Raw genomic sequence first — 21998 nt, 5'->3', positions numbered from 1 at the left:
TCAAAAAAATATTTTACAGGCTATTTTACTACCCACTTATACAATTCATTCCCATTTAATTAAACTAATTTCGATAACGCGACTGTGCTATTGTTTATATATTCATGTAATTTACAAACAAAATTAATTTATATAACATGACTGTGCTGAGATATGTATCATATATAAATAAATTTGTAAAAAAAAAAATTTTGACAGGTCATTTTATGGTTAATTTATTTCCTAATTAAACTAATGTAGTCAACAGGACTGTGCTAAGGTATTTTTTATAAATGTGTTTAATAGTAAACATTTATTTTACAGGTGATTTTAAGATTTACAGTGCATTTATACAATTTACTTTCTAGTTATTAAACTAATATTTAGGTATAAGGACTGTACTAAGATATTTGTTATACATTTATATAATTGTAAAATAAGAATATTGTGTACATAAGTGATTTTACATTGAGTTTATACAATATATTTCTTAAATAATTTAGGTAACGAAACAGTGCTAAAATTATATTGAGCTATGCATTTAATTTAAGAAAAATATTGTATACGTGATGTTCTGGTGCATTTAGTTCCTAATGTAGGAAGTGGGATTGAGCTAAGGAATTTATTTGTTTATTAATTTAATCATAAAAAAATATTTTACAGGTACTTTTAAGATCCATAAAATATATTTCCTTATTAAAGTAATTTAGGTAACTGGACTATGCCAAAATATTTTTTATGGATGTATTTAATTGTAAAAATGTATTTTATATGTGATTTTACGGTGTGTTTATACAATTTAATTCCTGAATAATTAAACTTATTTAGGTAACAGCATTGTGCTAAGATATTCTTTTAGTAATTTAAAAAAATGATAGTTATTGATATTTCTTTTTTCCGATTAATTGTGCCAATCATGATTCAAAACAACGTTTCACCGGAGAAGTTCAGTTTTATTTTGGTTCATATAGAAAGGATAGTGAGATGCTGTGAGTGATACATAACATTTCTACAGGAGCAATGTTCCTACAGTTCCACACAAGTTGAACGGGTGTGCTCATGATTTGAGTGGAATTTGGTGTGTGCGGTTGCCTCAGTCGTCCACGGCGATGTTCCGGAACAGGTAGGCCATGGATTCTCCGTTATGGATGCGACGGATGGCCTCGGCAAGGATCATGCTCACGTCCACCGTCTTGATCTTTGAACACTGCAGCTTCTGGACCTCATGGGGCACGGTGTTGGTCACCACCACCTGGGGGCGCCACATCACAGACAGCTCTTGAGCAGCCCGCTTGTCAAGATTTGCTCAAAATACATGGATAACCATTCAACGGTAATTACAGAGCTTTCTAAAAGCGAACCTAATTTACATAGTTTTACATATTTGCCCTGGATGTGCAGTAAAACAGGAAGGAATGAGAGCGGGATTTCACCTCATCAATAGCAGACTCTTCTATCAGTCTGGGCGCCTCTGCAGACAGCAAGCCATGTGTGGCCATGATATAGATCTTGTAGGCTCCTCGCTCCTTCAGGATCTCTGCTGCCGCAACAAACTCCTGCACGTCGTCGATGATGTCGTCCTGAGAAAAGACACATTGTGCCGTTTCTTGGAATCATTCTGAATCTGCTACTAACAGGAACATTCAATCATTAAATGAGTACTTAAGACTCTTCTAATCAGCACAGAACATTTCCAGCTATTTTAACATAATTACAGAAGGGGTTTGTTGTTATTAATCAGCCTTTTAGTATCCTCAACTTAGACTAGCCATCAGAGTGGTGCTTGTTATTATTAATGAATGCATCACCAATTTCCACTTAAATATGCCATTACATGGTGCAACCATAAAGTATTCAGAGTGCTTCACTTTTTCCACATTTTGTTATGTTACAGCCTAAATCCAAAATTGAAGACATTTATTTTTGTCCTCCAAATTCTACAGAAAATAATACCCCATAATGACAATGTGAAGTTTTCAAAATTCGTTAAAACTAAACCAATAAAAAAAATCACTTGCACATAAGCATTGCCAGAATTTGCTCAATACTTTACTACTGTTGATGTACCTTTGGCAGTAATTACAGCCTCAAGTCTGTTTTTAATACGATGCCACAAGCTTGGCACACCTATCTTTAAGCAGTTGGATGTGAAGCGTTTGATTTCATCCAGGATGTCTCTGTGCATTGCTGCATTCATCTTTCCCTTTATCCTAATTGGTCTCCCATTTCCTGCCGCAGAAAACCATCCCCACAGCACCGTGCTTCCCTATAGGGATGGTATTGGCCTGGTGATGAGTGCTGCTTTATTTCCTACAAACATTATGCCTGGCACCCAATGTGATTTGTTTTCTTTCAAAAATAAAAAATATAAAACAATAAAAAAACACTTCACATTTTCATTACGGTGTATTGTGTGTACATTTTTATATACAAAAATGAACTTATTCCATTTTGAAATAAGGCTGTCGGCATGCACATGTTATGACTACACATGTAATAAACTGTGGCCATGTTTAACACATACACATTCGTGCGCATTAGATTTGTGTATGGTCCGCTAATGATAACGATGTAGCAAAGTTTAACGGAAAAATTCCTCGGACAGACGAGCAATTTTATTTATGATATACGGTGCGAAAAGAATTTTTTTTTTGCAAAAACCTTTAAAAAAAACTCTTTACACTGTCATTATGGAGTATTGTGTGGAGAATTTTGATGACAAAAATTATTTATCCCATTTTGGAATAAGGCTGTAACATCACAAAATGTGGAAAAAGTGAAGCACTGTCAATACTTTTGGATGCACTGTGTGTGTGTGTGTGTGTGTGTGTGTGTGTGTGTGTGTGTGTGTGTGTGTGTGTATATATATATATATATATATACGTAGACACACACAAATACAGTATATATACACACACACACAGCCATACATATACTGTATACACACACATTTTATATATATATATATATATATATATATATATATATATATATATATACATATATCATTCTGATGATACACACACGTTTTACAACACTTCATATACTGTAGCAGCAAGTATGTCAAAACATTTGAGGGGTTCAGTAAATATAACCACATTTTTACATCATTTGCTATCAATGTTGTTGTGAACCTAGCAACAGTAAGGTCCAGAAACTTTTGGACAGCGACACTTTTTTATGATTGTTGCCTAGTTGACAGTGTATAACACCAAAGGGAATTTGGAACAAATCTCCATGAGATTAAAGTGTTGTTTTACCTTTAATATAAAAGGTTTGACAAAAATATGGCATTTACCTTTTATAATTTATGATATCCATTTCATTTTCAGTGATTCAACCGAGATAATTGTAAATATATTAATATTGTTTAATACTCATAATTTAAATATGTCCATTTACTGAATAATACTTTCATCCAAGTGTTAAAAAGGTTTTTATATTTTCAGTGTGTGTTTGGGCAAACTCAGTGCTGTGCTGTACATTCCTGAAATATTTTGGTCACAGCTCTGAAGTCTATACTTTTATTGCATGTTGATTTATTTAATAATTGATTCTAATCCATGGTGGTGCTGTATACTCTAAATGGCAAAAATCATTAAAAAAAACTGTCACTGTCCAAATACTTGTGTACCTTACAGTAGCTGGGTGTACAAAAAATAACATTGGCAGCAAAGGAAGTTCAGTTTAAAAACTGTGGTTATATTTTGTATACCAGATAAATACTGGGGCCTAATTACTTATTGCTACAAATGAGGTGTTCAAAAACTTTTGACCGGTAGTGTGAATAATACAGACACTTTAAAAATATATATGTTTAATTAAACCACTCATGGTAATGTAAGCTAGCTGGCAATGTTATTGTTGTATGTTTTGTTTTGAACAATTTTACTTTAAGCAAGTTGCAAACAGCCTCTTTAATTTAGCTCAACCAAAAAAATTATAATTGAGACAGTACAGTACACCTTTGCAACCTATAACTATACTGTGCATCCACAACTATACATTCTGACTAAATTAAATAATTAATTCCATAAATTCTATGCATGCATGTAATTACCTGTGATTTGTTCAAATTAAAAAGTGTGATAATCTGATTTTTTTTTAATTAGTCATTTGACAGCACAAATGTTAACATATAAAATATATATTGCAGTTTATTTTCAACCCTAAACTTACTGTTTTAAAAACAATTCTCATACTGTAACGTTGAGACTAAAATTGTAATAACTTAGTTTTTTGTTTTTTTAAATCATTTTTTTACACAATGTTCATTCTTAATTATTCTCCAGTGCGGATGTCTTAAATGTGGTGTTTCCAGGTTTTGTTATTGTCAATGGTGACGAGTGTGCGTTTTCTTTCTTTACCTTTAAAAATGAGTAAAAAAGTGTTGTTGTGTTGTGCCATATAAATGAAGTTCTGATTGATTGAATATGACGGGAGTATTAGTTATATTTAAAATTTACAATGAAGTTGTAATACAGTTTGTTTGTATACTACTGATTTCCACAAGGAGGAATCGATTGCTAAGCTAATTTTAATACTTAGGGAGTAGTCAAATCCAGTCTTACAACAATGATGGCGATTCGTCCGCCCACATCTCCGACGACAGTGATGGGTGGCTTCTCCTTGGCCATCATTACTAAAAGACAGAAGAACACCCACATTTACCCCCCAAAAAAGATGGCAACATTGCAAAAGCAACAAGGAGCAGATTCCACAGGGCGAAAAAAAAAGACATGTTGAGAAGAAATTTGGTTCAAACCTGCAATAACAGCATGCAAGACCATTATTTAAACCCATCATTGCCGCTTTCACACACAGAGCACAAACATAGGATTTTATGGAGAAAAAAAAACCAGACTGATTTGCACTCATTTTTCATCCATATTATCATTTTAAAGGTTTATAAAGTGATGGTCCACAGAAGCGCTTATCTTTCAAGAACCAGTCGATCATTATTTGGAATCCAACAGTATTTCTAGGATGTGCAAAATTACACAAATAAGCAAGTGAGAGATTAGGGTTAATGCTTATCACTGAAGTCAATTAAGGGATACCAAATAATCATTGACGCAAGCGATGCAACCCACCACACCTATGGCAGCATCCCCTCCAGACAGCAAAGAACATTACCCGCACATGTTGACAGGACACAAAGCCTTACTTTTAAACAATTTTTTTTACTGTAGTTAGTACTTACTGATAAACTGCAATAAGCTGATTCACGATAACAGTTATTAGTGCATGTCTCTGCTAGGGCTATGTTTTTTCTAAAATATTACCATTAACTACCAATGTTCAATATGAATTTCTTCAACAAGCAGGTACATGTGGAAGCAACCTTTCTATCACCGCAGACGTACCGCTTTTCTTATGTATCAGATACTAAACAGTTTTTTTTTAAAGTTTCATGTTTGCCAAAAAGTCTAGGAAGGGCGTGAAGAGGTAACACATTCCAAGCTCCATGCAGGGAAGCGTCCCCAATCAACAAGAGACAGAAATGGATTCAGGCGTTAAGCATGATCATACTTGGAAGCTCAATCCCTGGAAATGGGACACGAGATCTGCTGCCTGTGTTGGCTGTAAATAACAACACAATAAGACTGTAAATAATGTAGTGAAAGGCACATTTGAGCAGTTAAAAACACAAACATTTGGGCCATTTCAACAAATAGATGTCATTTGTGTCCCCAGACTTCTTTTTTTTCCGTGAAGCAGTGTCCTTTACATTGCATATTTAATAAATACAATTTGATCAATCAAACTAAACTACCTTGAACTATCTAACTTTGTTCACCAAGTACCACCTCAGAAAACACTTGGCTGTCCAAGTACCACACTAATGACCAACATTAAAACTAAAAAATAGACCTAAATATTATTAGAAAACAAGGCAGAGGTTTTATTTTAAAAGTATATTTAATATGTTTGGCTACTGTAACATTACACACAATAAAAACAGTAACACTGTGTTTGAATATTTGATAAAGTGATTATTTAGAGTACCACTCGATGAAGCCCCCACAGTTTGAGAATCACTGAACTCGATGATACGGCCTAAAATATATAGGACGATATATATTGCAGCCTTCTGCGATAACGACAAATATCACGATATCTTTATTATTTGGTATGCAAATAACTAAAATATATTTTAAAACGTGTTACAAATGTTCCCATGTTGGCTGCTGACATGTGCAATAACATTTTGCGTAAATTCCGGTTGTACTATTTTCTCAAAACTATTATTAATCTACTTGCTAATTTTCTGTTAATACCTGGTTACTCTCTGTTGTAACATGGTTCCATCTACACTTCTGTTAAAATGCAATAAGAACTCTTCTGTTGTTTGAATCATTTACGTTACTGTTGGGTGATGCTACAAATTTAGGTGTCGATCCAATACCAAGTAGTTACAGGGGCAGTATTGGTCATACCAATGCTGATACTTCAAATTTTCAAGAGCATTGAATGATTACATTTTTGACCGCAATTATAAATCAGACAAAAACACAGGATGGCGGTGTAATATATAAATTCAATATTTAAATAATTTCCTACGATTAGCACTGATTTAAATCCCTTGTTTTCCGTCCTTAAAGTTGGCTAAGCTTGTTATCAATAAAAAATACAACAAAAGATGTTGTGATAATAAAAATATTGATCTAATCATTGTAGTATCAACTCTATACGGCTTATACTTGATATCGTTACAGTGTGAATCGATTCACCCATTTTGTTTACATTAAAGACCATGGGCTTGCTGTTAGCATGGTTTATTGTATCCGCCTACGGTGTGTAGTGTACCATGCTTAGCTATTCCTCGTCCTCAAAGGGATGATACTTGTAAGAAAAACGTAGTTTATTTGCCGCCGTGGAAGCGATTATTGCTGACTTAGAAGTGGCTTTGCACTGTGGAGCGTCAAGCGTCAACATCGCTTGTCTCTGCCAAATTTTCAGGACAGGACAACTAAAATGGGTCATCAACATGCATTATCATGATATAAAGTTAGTATGAAACGCTCTATTGTCAGCTAATTTATATTGTTTAACCCTACCTTGAACACTGGAAAACCAGCATTTGTCACTTCCTAAAATTAAACTTAGCCTTTATCCACACTGTCTATGCTGAGAAATAGGCTCCAGTTCTGTAGATGTTGTCACACAAAGAGGGACCGGCATATCGAGTCTGGCGATGGAAAGGGGTGTTTCAAGTGCAGTTAGTTATCTACCCAGTACTCAAAAACCCATCCATCCATCCATCCATCTTCTTCCGCTTATCCGAGGTCGGGTCGCGGGGGCAGCAGCTTAAGCAGGGAAGCCCAGACTTCCCTCTCCCCAGCCACTTCGTCCAGCTCCTCCCGGGGGATCCCGAGGCGTTCCCAGGCCAGCCGGGAGACATAGTCTTCCCAGCGTGTCCTGGGTCTTCCCCGTGGCCTCCTGCCGGTCGGACGTGCCCGAAACACCTTCCTAGGGAGGCGTTCGGGTGGCATCCTGACCAGATGCCCGAACCACCTCATCTGGCTCCTCTCGATGTGGAGGAGCAGCGGCTTTACTTTGAGCTCCCTCCGAATGACAGAGCTTCTCACCCTATCTCTAAGGGAGAGCCCCGCCACTCGGCGGAGGAAACTCATTTTGGCCGCTTGTACCCGTGATCTTGTCCTTTCGGTCATGACCCAAAGCTCTTGACCATAGGTGAGGATGGGAACGTAGATCGACCGGTAAATCGAGAGCTTTGCCTTCCGGCTCAGCTCCTTCTTCACCACAACGGATCGATACAGCGTCCGCATTACTGAAGACGCCGCACCGATCCGCCTGTCGATCTCACGATCAACTCTTCCCCCACTCGTGAACAAGACTCCGAGGTACTTGAACTCCTCCACTTGGGGCAAGATCTCCTCCCCAACCCGGAGATGGCACTCCACCCTTTTCCGGGAGAGAACCATGGACTCGGACTTGGAGGTGCTGATTCCCATCCCAGTCGCTTCACACTCGGCTGCGAACCGATCCAGTGAGAGCTGAAGATCTTGGCCGGAGGAAGCCATCAGGACCACATCATCTGCAAATAGCAGTGACCTAATCCTGCAGCCACCAAACCAGATCCCCTCAACGCCCTGACTGCGCCTAGAAATTCTGTCCATAAAGGTTATGAACAGAATCGGTGACAAAGGGCAGCCTTGGCGGAGTCCAACCCTCACTGGAAACGTGTCCGACTTACTGCCGGCAATGCGGACCAAGCTCTGACACTGATCATACAGGGAGCGAACCGCCACAATCAGACAGTCCGTTACCCCATACTCTCTGAGCACTCCCCACAGGACTTCCCGGGGTACACGGTCGAATGCCTTCTCCAAGTCCACAAAGCACATGTAGACTGGTTGGGCAAACTCCCATGCACCCTCAAGGACCCTGCCGAGAGTATAGAGCTGGTCCACAGTTCCACGACCAGGACGAAAACCACACTGTTCCTCCTGAATCCGAGGTTCGACTATCCGGCGTAGCCTCCTCTCCAGTACACCTGAATAGACCTTACCGGGAAGGCTGAGGAGTGTGATCCCACGATAGTTGGAACACACCCTCCGGTTCCCCTTCTTAAAGAGAGGAACCACCACCCCGGTCTGCCAATCCAGAGGTACCGCCCCCGATGTCCACGCGATGTTGCAGAGTCTTGTCAACCAAGACAGCCCCACAACATCCAGAGCCTTAAGGAACTCCGGGCGGATCTCATCCACCCCCGGGGCCTTGCCACCGAGGAGCTTTTTAACTACCTCGGCAACCTCAGCCCCAGAAATAGGAGAGCCCACCACAGATTCCCCAGGCCCTGCTTCCTTATAGGAAGACGTGCTGGTAGGATTGAGGAGGTCTTCGAAGTATTCCCTCCACCGATCCACAACATCCGCAGTCGAGGTCAGCAGAGCACCATCCCCACCATACACGGTGTTGACACTGCACTGCTTCCCCTTCCTGAGGCGGCGGATGGTGGTCCAGAATTGCTTCGAAGCCATCCGGAAGTCTTTTTCCATGGCCTCCCCGAACTCCTCCCATGTCCGAGTTTTTGCCTCCGCGACCGCTGAAGCCGCACACCGCTTGGCCTGTCGGTACCTGTCTGCTGCCTCAGGAGTCCCATGAGCCAAAAGAACCCGATAGGACTCCTTCTTCAGCCTGACTCAAAAACTAATTGCTATAATGGGAAATGAGAGCCAGATTCATTTTCAGTAACAAAAAATACATACAGAGAACTGGTCAGTGAATTTTCAGTCATCTAGAACAGTGGTTCTTAAACTTTTTTCACTAAGTACCACCTACAGCAGGGGTGCCCAAACTTTTTGACTCGGGGGCCGCATTGGGTTAAAAAAAATTGGCCGGGGTCCAGGCTGTGTATATATATATATATATATAAACACATTGTCTTTATAATCCGTTTTGTCATTTAACATCAATTAACATTGATGTTCATCAACATTTAACATTGTCACGTTATCTATGGGAAAATTCATTTTTAGACAATATGATTTGCCTGAGCGGCTAGGAGACACCAAGAGTAACAAGCGGTAGAAAATGGATTAGAAAGGAAACATTAAAAAAAAAAAATAATAAATTAAAATAAAAAAAAACAAAAAAAACATTTTTTTAACTTGGGACTTCCTGTGGGCCGGATTTTGGATGCTGGGGGGCCGGATACGGCCCGCGGGCCATAGTTTGGGGACTCCTGACCTACAGAAACACTTGACTTTCCGAGTACTACTCTAACAGTAAAATACAGTAGCGTAGTGGGCCTAAGTATTCATTAAAACAAGGTAGAGGTTTAATAATATTTAATATTTTTGGCCACTGTAACATTACACACAGTTTGAACAGGAACCCAGTATTTAAATAATGAATCAAATCTTTGGCGTACCACTAGATGGAGCCTTGTACCACAGTTTGAGAATCACTGAAAGACACTATAGGTCTTTTAAGAGAGTTACAACAAGCAAATAGCACAGATTCGGTGAAATGGCCCATATGCAAAGTATCAGTAATTGAACAGATAGTATTTTATCTGCGTAAAGACCCAAACTATTGACTGATGGTTGTTTGACTTCTTTTTTTAAGTATGGGGAGGACTCAACTTTAGGGTTATATTTCATCACTCATGGAAGATTGACATGTCATGGCAACATTCTGTACATAAGTGTGTGGGCGTGCACGTTCTCGGTCTTACATGGCAGCTCCAGGCCGGGGTGTCCAGCGCTGGGGCGACACGGCGGGGGCGAGGTGGGGCCATCGCTCATGCCCGACTCTAAATTGTTAGCAGCGCCGTGCAGGACGGCCAGGCCGAGCCGAAGCCTCTCGGCGTAGGACTGCGCCCTGAGACACACGAGAATCAAAGGGACTGACAAACATGACGTGTATCAACACACACATAGGCAAGGCAAAAAGAGAGCAGAGGGATGTTGGAACAGAAGAAATCGACAACAGCAAAGACAAGATCCACTATGAGAGCACAAGGAAAAGAAATCAAACAAAAATATGCAAAACTGGATGACGTCAACATTGCAACCTGTGTCATTACCTCTTCGCAGCCGACGGCGACTTTGCGACAATGATAGCATTCCTGTAGTCTGGGATCTGAGAAGTGTGGGAAAGAGCAAAACGATCGGTATTACTTTACATTGTCTTGTACATAACATACAACTGCATTAACTGTCTGTTGTTCACCAATGGACAACATTCCAATGTAATGCACCTCTTCTTGGATGTACTGGATGAGGAAGGGTGAAGCTCTCAAGTTGTCAACGGGGAAACTAAAGAAGCCCTGGATTTCTTTCTGATGCAGGTCCATGGTGATAATGTGAGTCAGTCCTGCAACATTGGAAGGATTAAACTGAACTAACTGCATACATAACACTGTGCAAATATTCAAAAAATACACCCCTCGGTGTGATGCAGTGCAGTTACACCACTTAGTTGCAACTTTAATCAGTCACACCGATGCAGAAGCGAGTGCACATACCAGCTTTAGCCAACATGGCCGCCAGTAGCTTGCAAACAATGGAGCCCCTCTTCCTCATCTTGCACTGCTTGCTGTACGGAAAGTACGGGATGACCCCAATGATGTTCTTCGCGCAGGAAGTTTTTAGGGCATACGCCATAATCAGCAGCTCCATGATGGCGGTGTTGACATCTCTGCCAAAAAAGCACATAAATCTAGTCTACTGACAGCTCTTGGCAGGCGACTGGATGCAATATTTGGCTTCAAAAACAGGTATAACCGACATCTTTTTTTTAAAGGGGAACATTATCACAATTTCAGAAGGGTTATTTTTCGAAGTTTTTTTCAAAATTTTACCCATCACGCAATATCCCTAAAAAAAGCTTCAAAGTGCCTGATTTTAACCATCGTTATATACACCCGTCCATTTTCCTGTGACGTCACACAGTGATGCCAATACAAACAAACATGGCGCATAGAACAGTAAGGTACAGCGACATTAGCTCGGATTCAGACTCGGATTTCAGCAGCTTAAGCGATTCAACAGATTACGCATGTATTGAAACGGATGCTTGTAGTGTGGAGGCAGGTAGCGAAAACGAAATTGAAGAAGAAACTGAAGCTATTGAGCCATATCGGTTTGAACCGTATGCAAGCGAAACCGACGAAAACGACACGACAGCCAGCGACACGGGAGAAAGCGAGGACGAATTCGGCGATCGCCTTCGAACCAACGATTGGTATGTGTTTGTTTGGCATTAAAGGAAACTAACAACTATGAACTAGGTTTACAGCATATGAAATACATTTGGCAACATGCACTTTGAGAGTGCAGACAGCCCAGTTGTCATCAATTAATATATTCTGTAGACATACCCTCATCCGCTCTCTTTTCCTGAAAGCTGATCTGTCCAGTCCAGTTGGAAATGCATCTGCTTTGAGTGTCGCAGGATATCCACACATTCTTGCCATCTCTGTCGTAGCATAGCTTTCGTCGGTAAAGTGTGTGGAACAAACGTCCAATTTCTTGCCACTTTCGCATCTTTGGGCCACTGGTGCAACTTGAATCCGTCCCTGTTCGTGTTGTTACACCCTCCGACAACACACCGACGAGGCATGATGTCTCCAAGGTACGGAAAACAGTCGAAAAACGGAAAATAACAGAGCTGATTTGACTCGGTGTTTGTAATGTGTTTGAGAAAATGGCGGATTGCTTCCCGATGTGACGTCCGAGAGCAAATAATAGAAAGGCGTTTAATTCGCCAGAATTCACCCATTTAGAGTTCGGAAATCGGTTAAAAAAATATATGGTCTTTTTTCTGCAACATCAAGGTATATATTGACGCTTACATTGGTCTGGTGATAATGTTCCCCTTTAAGGCCAGGTGGTTACACTTCACTTTTTCCAGATTGGAGTGGGTGACTATACAATAATTGGGTACACAATGTTTTCCATACATTCACTTATTTGTGGTGGCCCGCCACAGTTCAGATTTGGCACTAGAGGTGGGGGAAATAATCGATTTTTAGATACATCGCATTTCGGACATGGACGATTATAAAATCGATTAGTAAACGTGAATAATCAATATTCAATTATTTATTGTAAATAAAGTAATGCAGACAGTTCTAAAATGTGTCTGACTGCAACGAGCCACCTCACAGAGAGATACGACCAGCTCCTTTATCGAGAGCACTTATGTTCCAGTCTTGCAGACATTTCCATTAATTTAGTGAATGTGAAAATTAATTTAACTGTCGTTCAGGTAATCAAAGATTCCCATCTCTACCTGTTATGCCCTCGCTCTGTGAAAGCAGCTCGTCATTACAACACTGTACAGTAGATGGCATACACTGGAGTGTGAGCGCACCTTTTGAGAAAAAAATGAGGAAAATTGAGGAAAACAAAGAACATTTCTATCAGCATTAAGTGCTGCCATGCAAACCCCAAAATAAATGTTACGTTATATTTGACCTCTCATCTACCAACCTCTTTTGGATGTCTTTTTGACACTTACATGTCCCATGAAAACTACCACAGAATTTAAAGGTTTTTTTGTAGATACTTTACTAGTATTATCATCATTGAAAATGTAATGTAAAATTCTATTAACAAGCATGCAAAAAAGTCAGAAAATACACCTGAGGTTATATTATGAAATTTGTAGAGCTTAATGTTTTTTCTTGTAGTTGAAAACAACGTCAGTTCACTAACTATTATTTAATCATCATAGTATCCTGTACATAGTTACTAACTAATCAGTGTTATGTGTCTCTCAATGTCTGTTCGAAATGTAGGAAATACTTAAGGTCTTTTTTCCAAAATACTGTATGTTGTTTGTAGCCCGCAGCTAGCTTGCCTACGTATTAAACAGAATAGAATAACAGGCTTTCATTTGAACTTACTATTCTGAAAATGCTGTAAACACAGCAACATGTACCAGCTGATGACGTTAAAAGTGACGTTTGACCGTCTCACGGCTGCTGTCCAGGCTATTTGCAGTCACTTTATTAGCTCACAGTTTTGGCTTTGCTTCTACGCTGGAAATAAGACAAATCTCACCAAATCGTTGTATTTTTCCTGAATCACTCATGACAACGATTGTGGCAGTTAATTATGTCGCACGTTCACGAGATATACAGCAGTGGCGATTGCTAAAGACTGCAAGGGAAGTTCAGCTCCCCCTAAAATATATTAAAAAAAGTCGTCAAATATGTTATTTTGTGTTTGCATTTCATTGACTACATGCATTAGAATGTGTTTAACTTTATTTTAGAATTAGTTACTTTGGCGACAGTTGGCACGACTTTTTTCATTGACGTGGTAGCATCACAGTGCTGCAACCAAACAAGACAATCATTGGATAAATACTCGACTTTGTCCCGCCCACGGACGCTGATCAAATAAATAAGAGTGATTGAAAGGGAGTCGCCGGGCTTCCGCATGATGATTGGATGACCTGTCTGGGCTGAATCCCTTTTTGATTGACAGCAAAAAGAGCGAATCAGCAATCTTGAAATACAAAGCACCCAAAGCACTTTTCAACTTTCATTCCGTTGTTCCTGTTGATATGGAGATATTTATCATTTTTTAAATGAAGTTTTCTTTTTAAAATCAAGCATGTTTATATCATTTATCTGTTATTGGAGACTGTGCTCATAATTAATAGATGGAAAATAGCTTCCCCTACTTGAAAGACGGACGCTAGTATACAGCCTGTGTTTTATTGTACAATAACAACAATTCTACAAATAGAGCAAAAACGATAACAAAAATATGCTAGTAAAATAATTACTAATAATTATACTTATTTTTAAATGTATGTAAATTATTTTTAGCATTAATATATATGCATCATCAACAATTATGCATGCAAATGGTGTGATGGCATTACAATGACTACGCCTCTAACCACTTCCCCACACCACATGTAGATTTCAAGCTGGGTGAAACCCTGTATGTATGTATATATATATATATATATATATATATATGTGTGTATGGATGAGTGTATACCTACATACATTATATATATAATATATATATATATATATATATATATATATATATATATATATGGTTATTAAGATTATGTGAAAAGTTCAACTCCTACCTTGTTTACATGTGGGACGACCTTCTTAAAAGTTTTGTAATCAATCAAATATTAAGCCGCTAAAATGTGCCATTCATGGATAAGTGTGGATACAGTGTGTTGCATTTTTCCCATCATCACTTGTAATGGATTTAAATTAGTGAAATTTAGATTTTTTTATGGTGATAGGAGGTTGTTTTATAGTATACACTAAGTTCAGTGAGCAGGCTGTTATCACCTTTGTCGAATTTTTGTGCTGGTTGCATTTTTTTTCTGCACCATGACTAGGCAAGGTTGTTTACATTGTGACATATAATTAATAGCTGTGCTGTAATTTCATGAAAGTATTATGAATGGTCAAAACTTTAGTTACTCTTAATGGCCACCAGATGGCTATCAGATCGCTAGCTATTTGCATGTAATATGGAAACACCACGCCCGACCAAATTGCTTATTGAACTCCTGCTGTCTCGCGGGCCAAATTAAAGACGCTGGTGGGCCGCACTTGGCTAACGGGCCGTAGTTTGGACACCCCTGCTATAGATTACACATTTAATTGTCTTTTGCCTTAGAGTGCATTGGAAATATTAGGCAAGTAATTTTGATCAGCTGAAAGAGTGCTTATGTAGCAGTCTAGACAGCAAGGCTATTCCAGGATTTTCCGCATGGCTGATCAATTTTACCCTATTTTGTGCCTCTGTCTCTTTCAATTAGTGTGTGTTGAAATGCACTATTTCATAAATTTTTTTTGAGGATTCAGAACATGGACATGAAGACCTCCTTGGTCTCACCTGGGAATGGTCTGAATGATGAAGATGTCTTGTCCACGAACAGACTCCTTCACGTCCACTTTGGTCTCTGTAAACAGCCCAAAAATGTGGGTTCAAGATGATGGTGGATGAGATCTCTCTCTCTCTTTCTAACCAAGCCTGACCTGCATTCGCCTCTTGGTATACAACCGACTTGCCCAACTCTACACCCAAGCGTCTAAGAAAAAAACAAGCAGAAGAAGGTTAAAACCACAAACAATAATGATTCATTTAATTTCACCTCAACTGAAGTGGTTATATTTTCATTACGGTTTTGTTAGTTAGTTAGCAAGATTACGCAGAAAACATCCAAGGCTGTATCGTATTAGAACATATCAAGTAAAAAAAATGTGTGTGCATCATTTAATTTACTGCGCCACGACCTTAACTTCATAAATTATTGTGGCCACTAGGTGTCACCAAAAAACAAATTACCCATCCAGTTCGATTTAAAGACAGCATAAGTCTGTCATTAGGTTCGTGTTTATCATACCATGTTCTCTGGGTAATTTCACTTGCTTAAGTTTTTTCTAACATCCCACACTACATATTATCAAAAGGATGTACCGTATTTTTCGGAGTATAAGTCGCACCGGAGTATAAGTCGCACCTGCCGATAATGCATAATAAAGAAGGAAAAAAACATATATAAATCGCACTGGAGCCCGGCCAAACCATGAAAAAAACTGTGACTTGTAGTCCGAAAAATACGGTACTATGATTCTTGCTGATATCGTAATGACATCGGCCGATACTCAAGGTTCTAATCTTGGTATGAATATGACAAGTGAAAGAGTTGCATCGGGACGAGGGCTGAGCGATATATCGATATACTCGATATATCGCGGGTTTGTCTCTGTGCGATATAGAAAATGACTATCGTGATATTCGAGTATACGTTCTCACGCAGTTGCTTTTAGCTGCGGGGCATTAAACTGCATGCGTTTCTCACTCTTTCCTGTCTCTCCTTCTCACAGACACTTAAAACAAGCGCACCTTCTTACATACGTCACATACTGTCACGTGAGCAACGTCACACGCTCCCGCGGAGCAGACAGGTAGCGACATGGTAACGTTAGCTGTGATGCTAACAGCTAACGGTGTGGTTTGAGTGGTAATACGAGAGAAAGAAGGTGCGAATCTGGTAACAAATGGAGAAATAATTAATTCCCAAGAAAAACAGCACATGGTCCATCTTCTGACGGTGGTTTGGCTTCAAGCGGGAATATGTCAACATCTCCGTTCGGTGCCACACCAACGAAATGCCAAAGCTACTATTTCCACATCAACACCGTAGGACATATACTATTTGATATGCAGCTCATTTTTATGTGACACTTATTGAAATATCTTGTGTGTCATCATGCACAAAAGTGCACTTTATTTGTTTTAAACTATTGTAGTGGCGTTCTGTACAAAAAGTGCACTTTAATTTAGTGTTGTTTTGATATGTCATCTTAGTGACATCATGCACAAAAGTGCACTTATAGCTTGTTTTAAAATGTCTCTGACAATCTTGCACTTTCTGTTTTGGAAATGACATGAATGTTTGTGCCACTACTTAATAACTGTTTAATAAATACACTTTTCCTAAATTGACTTAGTTGTGATTTCCCTCTCTGCATGAAAGTTTAAAATGAGCATATATTAATGCAGTATGAACAATAATGTTTTAATGTAGACACATAGAATCATCATACTGCTGTGATTATATGTATCAAGTGTTCATTCAAGGCTAAGGCAAAATATCGAGATATATATCGTGTATCGCGATATGGCCTAAAAATATCGAGATATTAAAAAAAGGCCATATCGCCCAGCCCTAATCGGGACACTCCTAATTTGTAGGTGAACAAGTATATGAGGGCAATTTAGGACTGACCTCTTACCAACACGCATATCTACTTTTTTTCTTTATAACTTTAACCTGTTTCTGAAGGTTGTTATTTACTGTCTTTTGTTAAACCTGGTGTACTCGATTAAATTTGAACACTTCTTCTCATTTGTTTTGTTTTAATGTAGCAATACATGGTTACAAGCTTGCAAATCGCAATTTTCTAATTTTTAATTACATTATTGTAGACAGATCGGCAAAACGATGAGTATTAATGACTCAGCACTTTTGCGAAGACAAAAGACTCAAAAACTAAAACTGCATCGGCATTGAAATGTGCACACAACATTTTGAGCAAGCTTACATGTTAGAAATCGCCTCAAGCTGTGCAACAAAATTGCGTGCGAGTGAACTCCAATGTGAGTTCATCAATAATTAGCAGTAACTACCGCAGACTATTGAGTGGAGGTTTGGCTTGGTGACAACAAAAGCAGAATTGAACTGTGAACCTGCCTCTGGGGCCTCGCCCAGTTGACACTCTGGAATCCGTCTTGAATGCTCGCATACACAAGGAATATACTGTTCATTGGTTGGGGGGTGGGGGTGGTAGATGAGAACCTTTGGACTTGATCGTACAATAATACCCGACGTCCCAAAAACATGTATGTTAGGTTAATCAGAGACTCTAAATTGTCAATATGCGTAAAAGTGAGTGGTAATAGTCGTTTGTCTAAATGTGCTTTGTGATTGCACCTAAGGTCTGCTGGGATAGGCTCAAGCTCACCAGTGACTCTAATGAAGACAACGGGTATGGAAAATGGATAGATGGTTCTCTCTGCTGCTTCTGGGAGCATTGTTTTACCTTCTCTACTCAGTAAGGAATAGATTAAAAATAACCTTTAAGAAGTACTCATCTAAAGAGTGTTTTGAGATCAATCAATCATCAATCAATGTTTATTTATATAGCCCTAAATCACAAGTGTCTCAAAGGGCTGCACAAGCCACAACGACATCCTCAGTACAAAGCCCACATAAGGGCAAGGAAAAACTCACCCCTGATCACAGCTGTCTTTGGCGTTACAAGCACCAATTAAATTGATTTTAATAATTTAAATGGGAAATGTTTACTTTAGATACAAGTGTTTTAGTAAAGAGCTCAGTCACAGGCCCAATAAATCTCGTAAGTTAAGATACTACTGCATTTCTTATTTTTTTCTAATAGTATTATTTGGATCAGCAATGGGGAATGACAGTCATCTTATTTCAGTTGCATTGTTGACAAGTACTGTAACATCCAGAATAACCACAATGTGACCATAAAAGCAAACTATATCCAGAGTTGTTCCACAGCAGGCCTCATACAGAAAGGCTTGAATACATTTTGGACATTAAAGCAATGTAGCGTTGCTCTGGTTTGTTAAGCGTGGCTATGGTTTGTCGACAAATTGGAAGTTGCTGGCAGTCTTCAAAGTACCCCAAAGCTGCCACAAATGATTGGAGGATGCGGGAAGAACTGTGGACACTCTTGTGATTTGGATAACATTAGACTGTCTGCCCCACAGGATGAATTCTGAGGACCAGTCATTGACAATTTAGAGTGAAAAGCTAATTTTATTTTCACTCGCATAAAAAACCTTCTAACTTGGATTGTTTCCCTGGCTTCGAGACTCTCCCAAAGGACAGTGCGGCGAAGACACAACAAACTCCCTTCTTGTCTCTCATGGACACACACCTGTTGTTGTTGACTTTGGACTAGCGACTGCACGACATCAAGGCCGCGGAACAGAGACACGCGGCAGGCTTACACACACACATGCATCCACGAAAATATACGCCGCACACACATACCCCACCCCTCAATCAACGCCCTTGACGCAAATCCCTTAGGGGTGGTGGACGGCTGGGCAGCGCCTGAAGAGCTGCAGCCTGCCACCGCGGCCCCCACTCTCTCCCCTCTGTTGCTAGTCTCGAGATGTACGTTGTAATATGTATATGTGCTTTGCTATGGAGGTTTTTTCCCACTCCAGACTGGGGCCTCTTAGGAACCCAGTCTAGATTGTATTTTTTGTACTCATCCTCCCCCAGCGTTGACCTTTTTACCATCTTTTACGGGGCGCCGTGCGGCGACCCATCAGCGTTCCGGTTCTGTAACCCCGTACACTGTTTGTCTAATCTTGAGCGGGTTTGTTCTGCCTAGTGGTTAGAGTGTCCGCCCTGAGATAGATCGATAGATAGTATTTTATTGATTCTGATTCCTTCAGGAGAGTTCCCTCAGGAAAATTAAAAATCGGTAGGTTATGAGTTCAAACCCCGGCCGAGTCCTACCAAAGACTATAAAAATGGGACCCATTACCTCCCTGCTTGGCACTCAACATCAAGGGCTGGAATTGGGGGTAAAATCACCCTAGATGATTCCCGGGCGCAGCCACCGCTGCTGCTCCCTTCACCTCCCAGGGGGTGAACAAGGGGATAGGTCAAATGCAGAGGACAAATTACACCACACCTAGTGTGTGTGACAATCATTGGTACTTTAACTTTAACACAAAGTTTTGCTGTACTTGTGCAATGACAATAAAGACCTACTACCATATATTCTAAATTATCTAAACGAAACATCAACATTCTTAGCTTGTGTGTTAGAGGTGATAATGCAAATAGTGTACATCTTAAATGTAATTTTCAGAATATAATGACTAACTCTGGGTTGCACTTAGGACACCCGTGTTCTTTTTACAACCCAAAACTGAAAGATGTATCGATAAACTTCCATCCATCCATTTCCTACCGCTTGTCCCTTTTGGGGTCGCGGGAGCCCATCTCAACTGCATTTGGGCGGAAGGCGGGGTCATACTTGCCAACCTTGAGACCTCCGTATTCAGGAGATGGGGGTGGGGTTTTTAGGTGTGGGGGCCGGGGTTGAGGTGGGCGGGGTTGGGTGGTAGCAGGGGTGTATATTGTAGCCCGAAAGAGTTAGGGCTGCAAGGGATTCTGGGTATTTGTTCTGTTGTGTTTATGTTGTGTTACGGTGCGGATGTTCTCCCGACATGTCTTTGTCATTCTTGTTTGGTGTGGGTTCACAGTGTGGCGCATATTTGTAACAGTGTTAAAATTGTTTATACGGCCACCCTCAGTGTGACCAAGTATGTCTTGCAGTCACTTACTGTGTCTGCAGAAGCCGCATACAACATGTAACTGGGCCGGCACGCTGTTAGTATGGAGAAAAAGCGGAAGTGACGACAGGTTGTAGAGGACGCTAAAGGCAGTGCCATCACGGCACGCCCTCAATATTGTTGTCCGGGCGAAAATCGGGAGAAATTCGGGTGAATGGTTACCCCGGGAGATTTTCGGGAGGGGCACTGAAATTCGGGAGTCTCTTGGAGAAATCGGGAGGGTTGGCAAGTATGGGCCGCGGGGTACACCCTGGACAAGTCGCCACCACATCGCAGAGCCGATAAACTCATTTAATAATTTTTTTGGAAAATAAAAATTATTACAAAATACCAGGGAAATGTTATTTTTGAGATGCAAGGTAAGTTACCGTGGTCTTCTTTTAAAGTCAGAAGGTTGTTTGCGGGGTCGAGAAGTAGTGCGCATGCGCAAATTAAAGAAAAGGACAGGTCGCCTCATGCTAATGCTAACAGCACTTTCAGTTAGCAAGCTAGCAACAAAAACATCACAACAATGGAGGTGGAGTGTACTTACTCGGTTATCTTCTTGGCCAGCTGCACGGAGGCGGTGCTGGAGTTGGCAGAGAAAACACGGTATCCGCTTCTTGAAACGTTCATTTTCGAGTAACCATACGAGAGTTTTGGCGAATTAGAGCGCGACACGAGAGACCTGTGACCCCCGAAATGCCTAATCGGCATGTTGCTTCGGACACACCGCCCTTCTTCTTCTTCTTCTTGGCTTCACTTTTCCCACACAATTTTTCGGCGGAAAAAAAAATACTCGACTACAAGTAGAGCTCCCCCCTCTCTCTATAATAGGAAGTGAAAGAAAAAGTCGAATCAAGCTCGGGAAGAAATGCAACTAAAAACTATGCGAGAACTTTCGAAAAGAGGAAATATGGGAACATTCACTGCGCCACAATGGCTAAAACAACAACTTCTACACCCACCGCCAATGTCTTTTTCTTGCACACACTTGGGTCAAATGTTGCAACAGTCGAGTGATGCAGAAAGTAAACTTTCGCAGCATTGACTCGATAGCAGTAAAGTGTCATGTTCGAGGTAGCCAATCAGAGGCGAGAACATGCTGACGACACCGACCAATCAGTGAAGGAAACTGCAGTGACGTCATTTTAAAGGGCAACCAGCAATTTTTTTTCTTTTTATTGAACAATAAACATACATTTATAATTCCCACAAAAGTCAAAGCACTTTCAACATCAAGAAAAGAAAATACAGATAGAGTATTAAACATCAATATCAAATATACATTTTTGACTGTACTTGAATGTATAATAGACTGTATTTATATTATTCAAGTGAATAATGCTGTATAATAGACTGTATTTACAAACGCCGTTTCCATATGAGTTGGGAAATTGTGTTAGATGTAAATATAAACGGAATACAATGATTTGCAAATCCTTTTCAACCCATATTCAATTGAATGCACTACAAAGACAACATATTTGATGTTCAAACTCATAAACTTTTTTTTTTTGCTTGCAAATAATAATTAACTTAGAATTTCATGGCTGCAACACGTGCCAAAGTAGTTGGGAAAGGGCATGTTCACCACTGTGTTACATGGCCTTTCCTTTTAACAACACTCAGTAAACGTTTGGGAACTGAGGAGAC

At 39.9% G+C, this 21998-nt stretch overlaps 1 protein-coding gene across 2 annotated transcripts; it reads right to left on the bottom strand.

The window, feature by feature from the left end:
- Window positions 1–911: 911 nt before the first annotated feature.
- LOC133621675 (phosphoribosyl pyrophosphate synthase-associated protein 1-like) lies at window positions 912–21437 on the bottom strand. Of its 2 annotated transcripts, XM_061983930.1 has the most exons (11): window positions 20896–21437; window positions 15485–15537; window positions 15342–15408; window positions 10979–11151; window positions 10712–10827; window positions 10538–10593; window positions 10187–10332; window positions 5512–5562; window positions 4551–4621; window positions 1413–1559; window positions 912–1231 (listed from the first exon to the last, which is right to left on the bottom strand). In XM_061983930.1, exons 1-11 carry the CDS (start codon window positions 21057–21059, stop codon window positions 1073–1075), a joined length of 1203 nt encoding a protein of 400 aa, XP_061839914.1. In that variant the 5' UTR covers window positions 21060–21437; the 3' UTR covers window positions 912–1072. The 2 variants fall into 2 exon arrangements, with proteins under 2 accessions (XP_061839914.1, XP_061839915.1); XM_061983931.1 differs by lacking the exon at window positions 5512–5562 and having other exon boundaries at window positions 20896–21436.
- Between the last annotated feature and the right edge of the window lie 561 nt (window positions 21438–21998).

This window comes from Nerophis lumbriciformis, linkage group LG25 (assembly GCF_033978685.3).
Source record: "Nerophis lumbriciformis linkage group LG25, RoL_Nlum_v2.1, whole genome shotgun sequence".
Lineage (NCBI taxonomy): Eukaryota > Metazoa > Chordata > Actinopteri > Syngnathiformes > Syngnathidae > Nerophis > Nerophis lumbriciformis.
Note: the sequence above shows the minus strand (reverse complement) of the source record. Positions and strands in the feature narration are given on the sequence as shown.

Excerpts from the sequence above, each read along its gene's own strand:
- LOC133621675 (XM_061983930.1), bottom strand. The coding sequence starts at position 21,059 with ATGCCGATTAGGCATTTCGGGGGTCACAGGTCTCTCGTGTCGCGCTCT. Across the intron at positions 15,538-20,895 it reads CTGGCCAAGAAGATAACCGA|ACGCTTGGGTGTAGAGTTGG; the intron begins GTAAGTACACTC and ends TTTTTTTCTTAG. Across the intron at positions 1,232-1,412 it reads AAGAGTCTGCTATTGATGAG|GTGGTGGTGACCAACACCGT; the intron begins GTGAAATCCCGC and ends TGGCGCCCCCAG.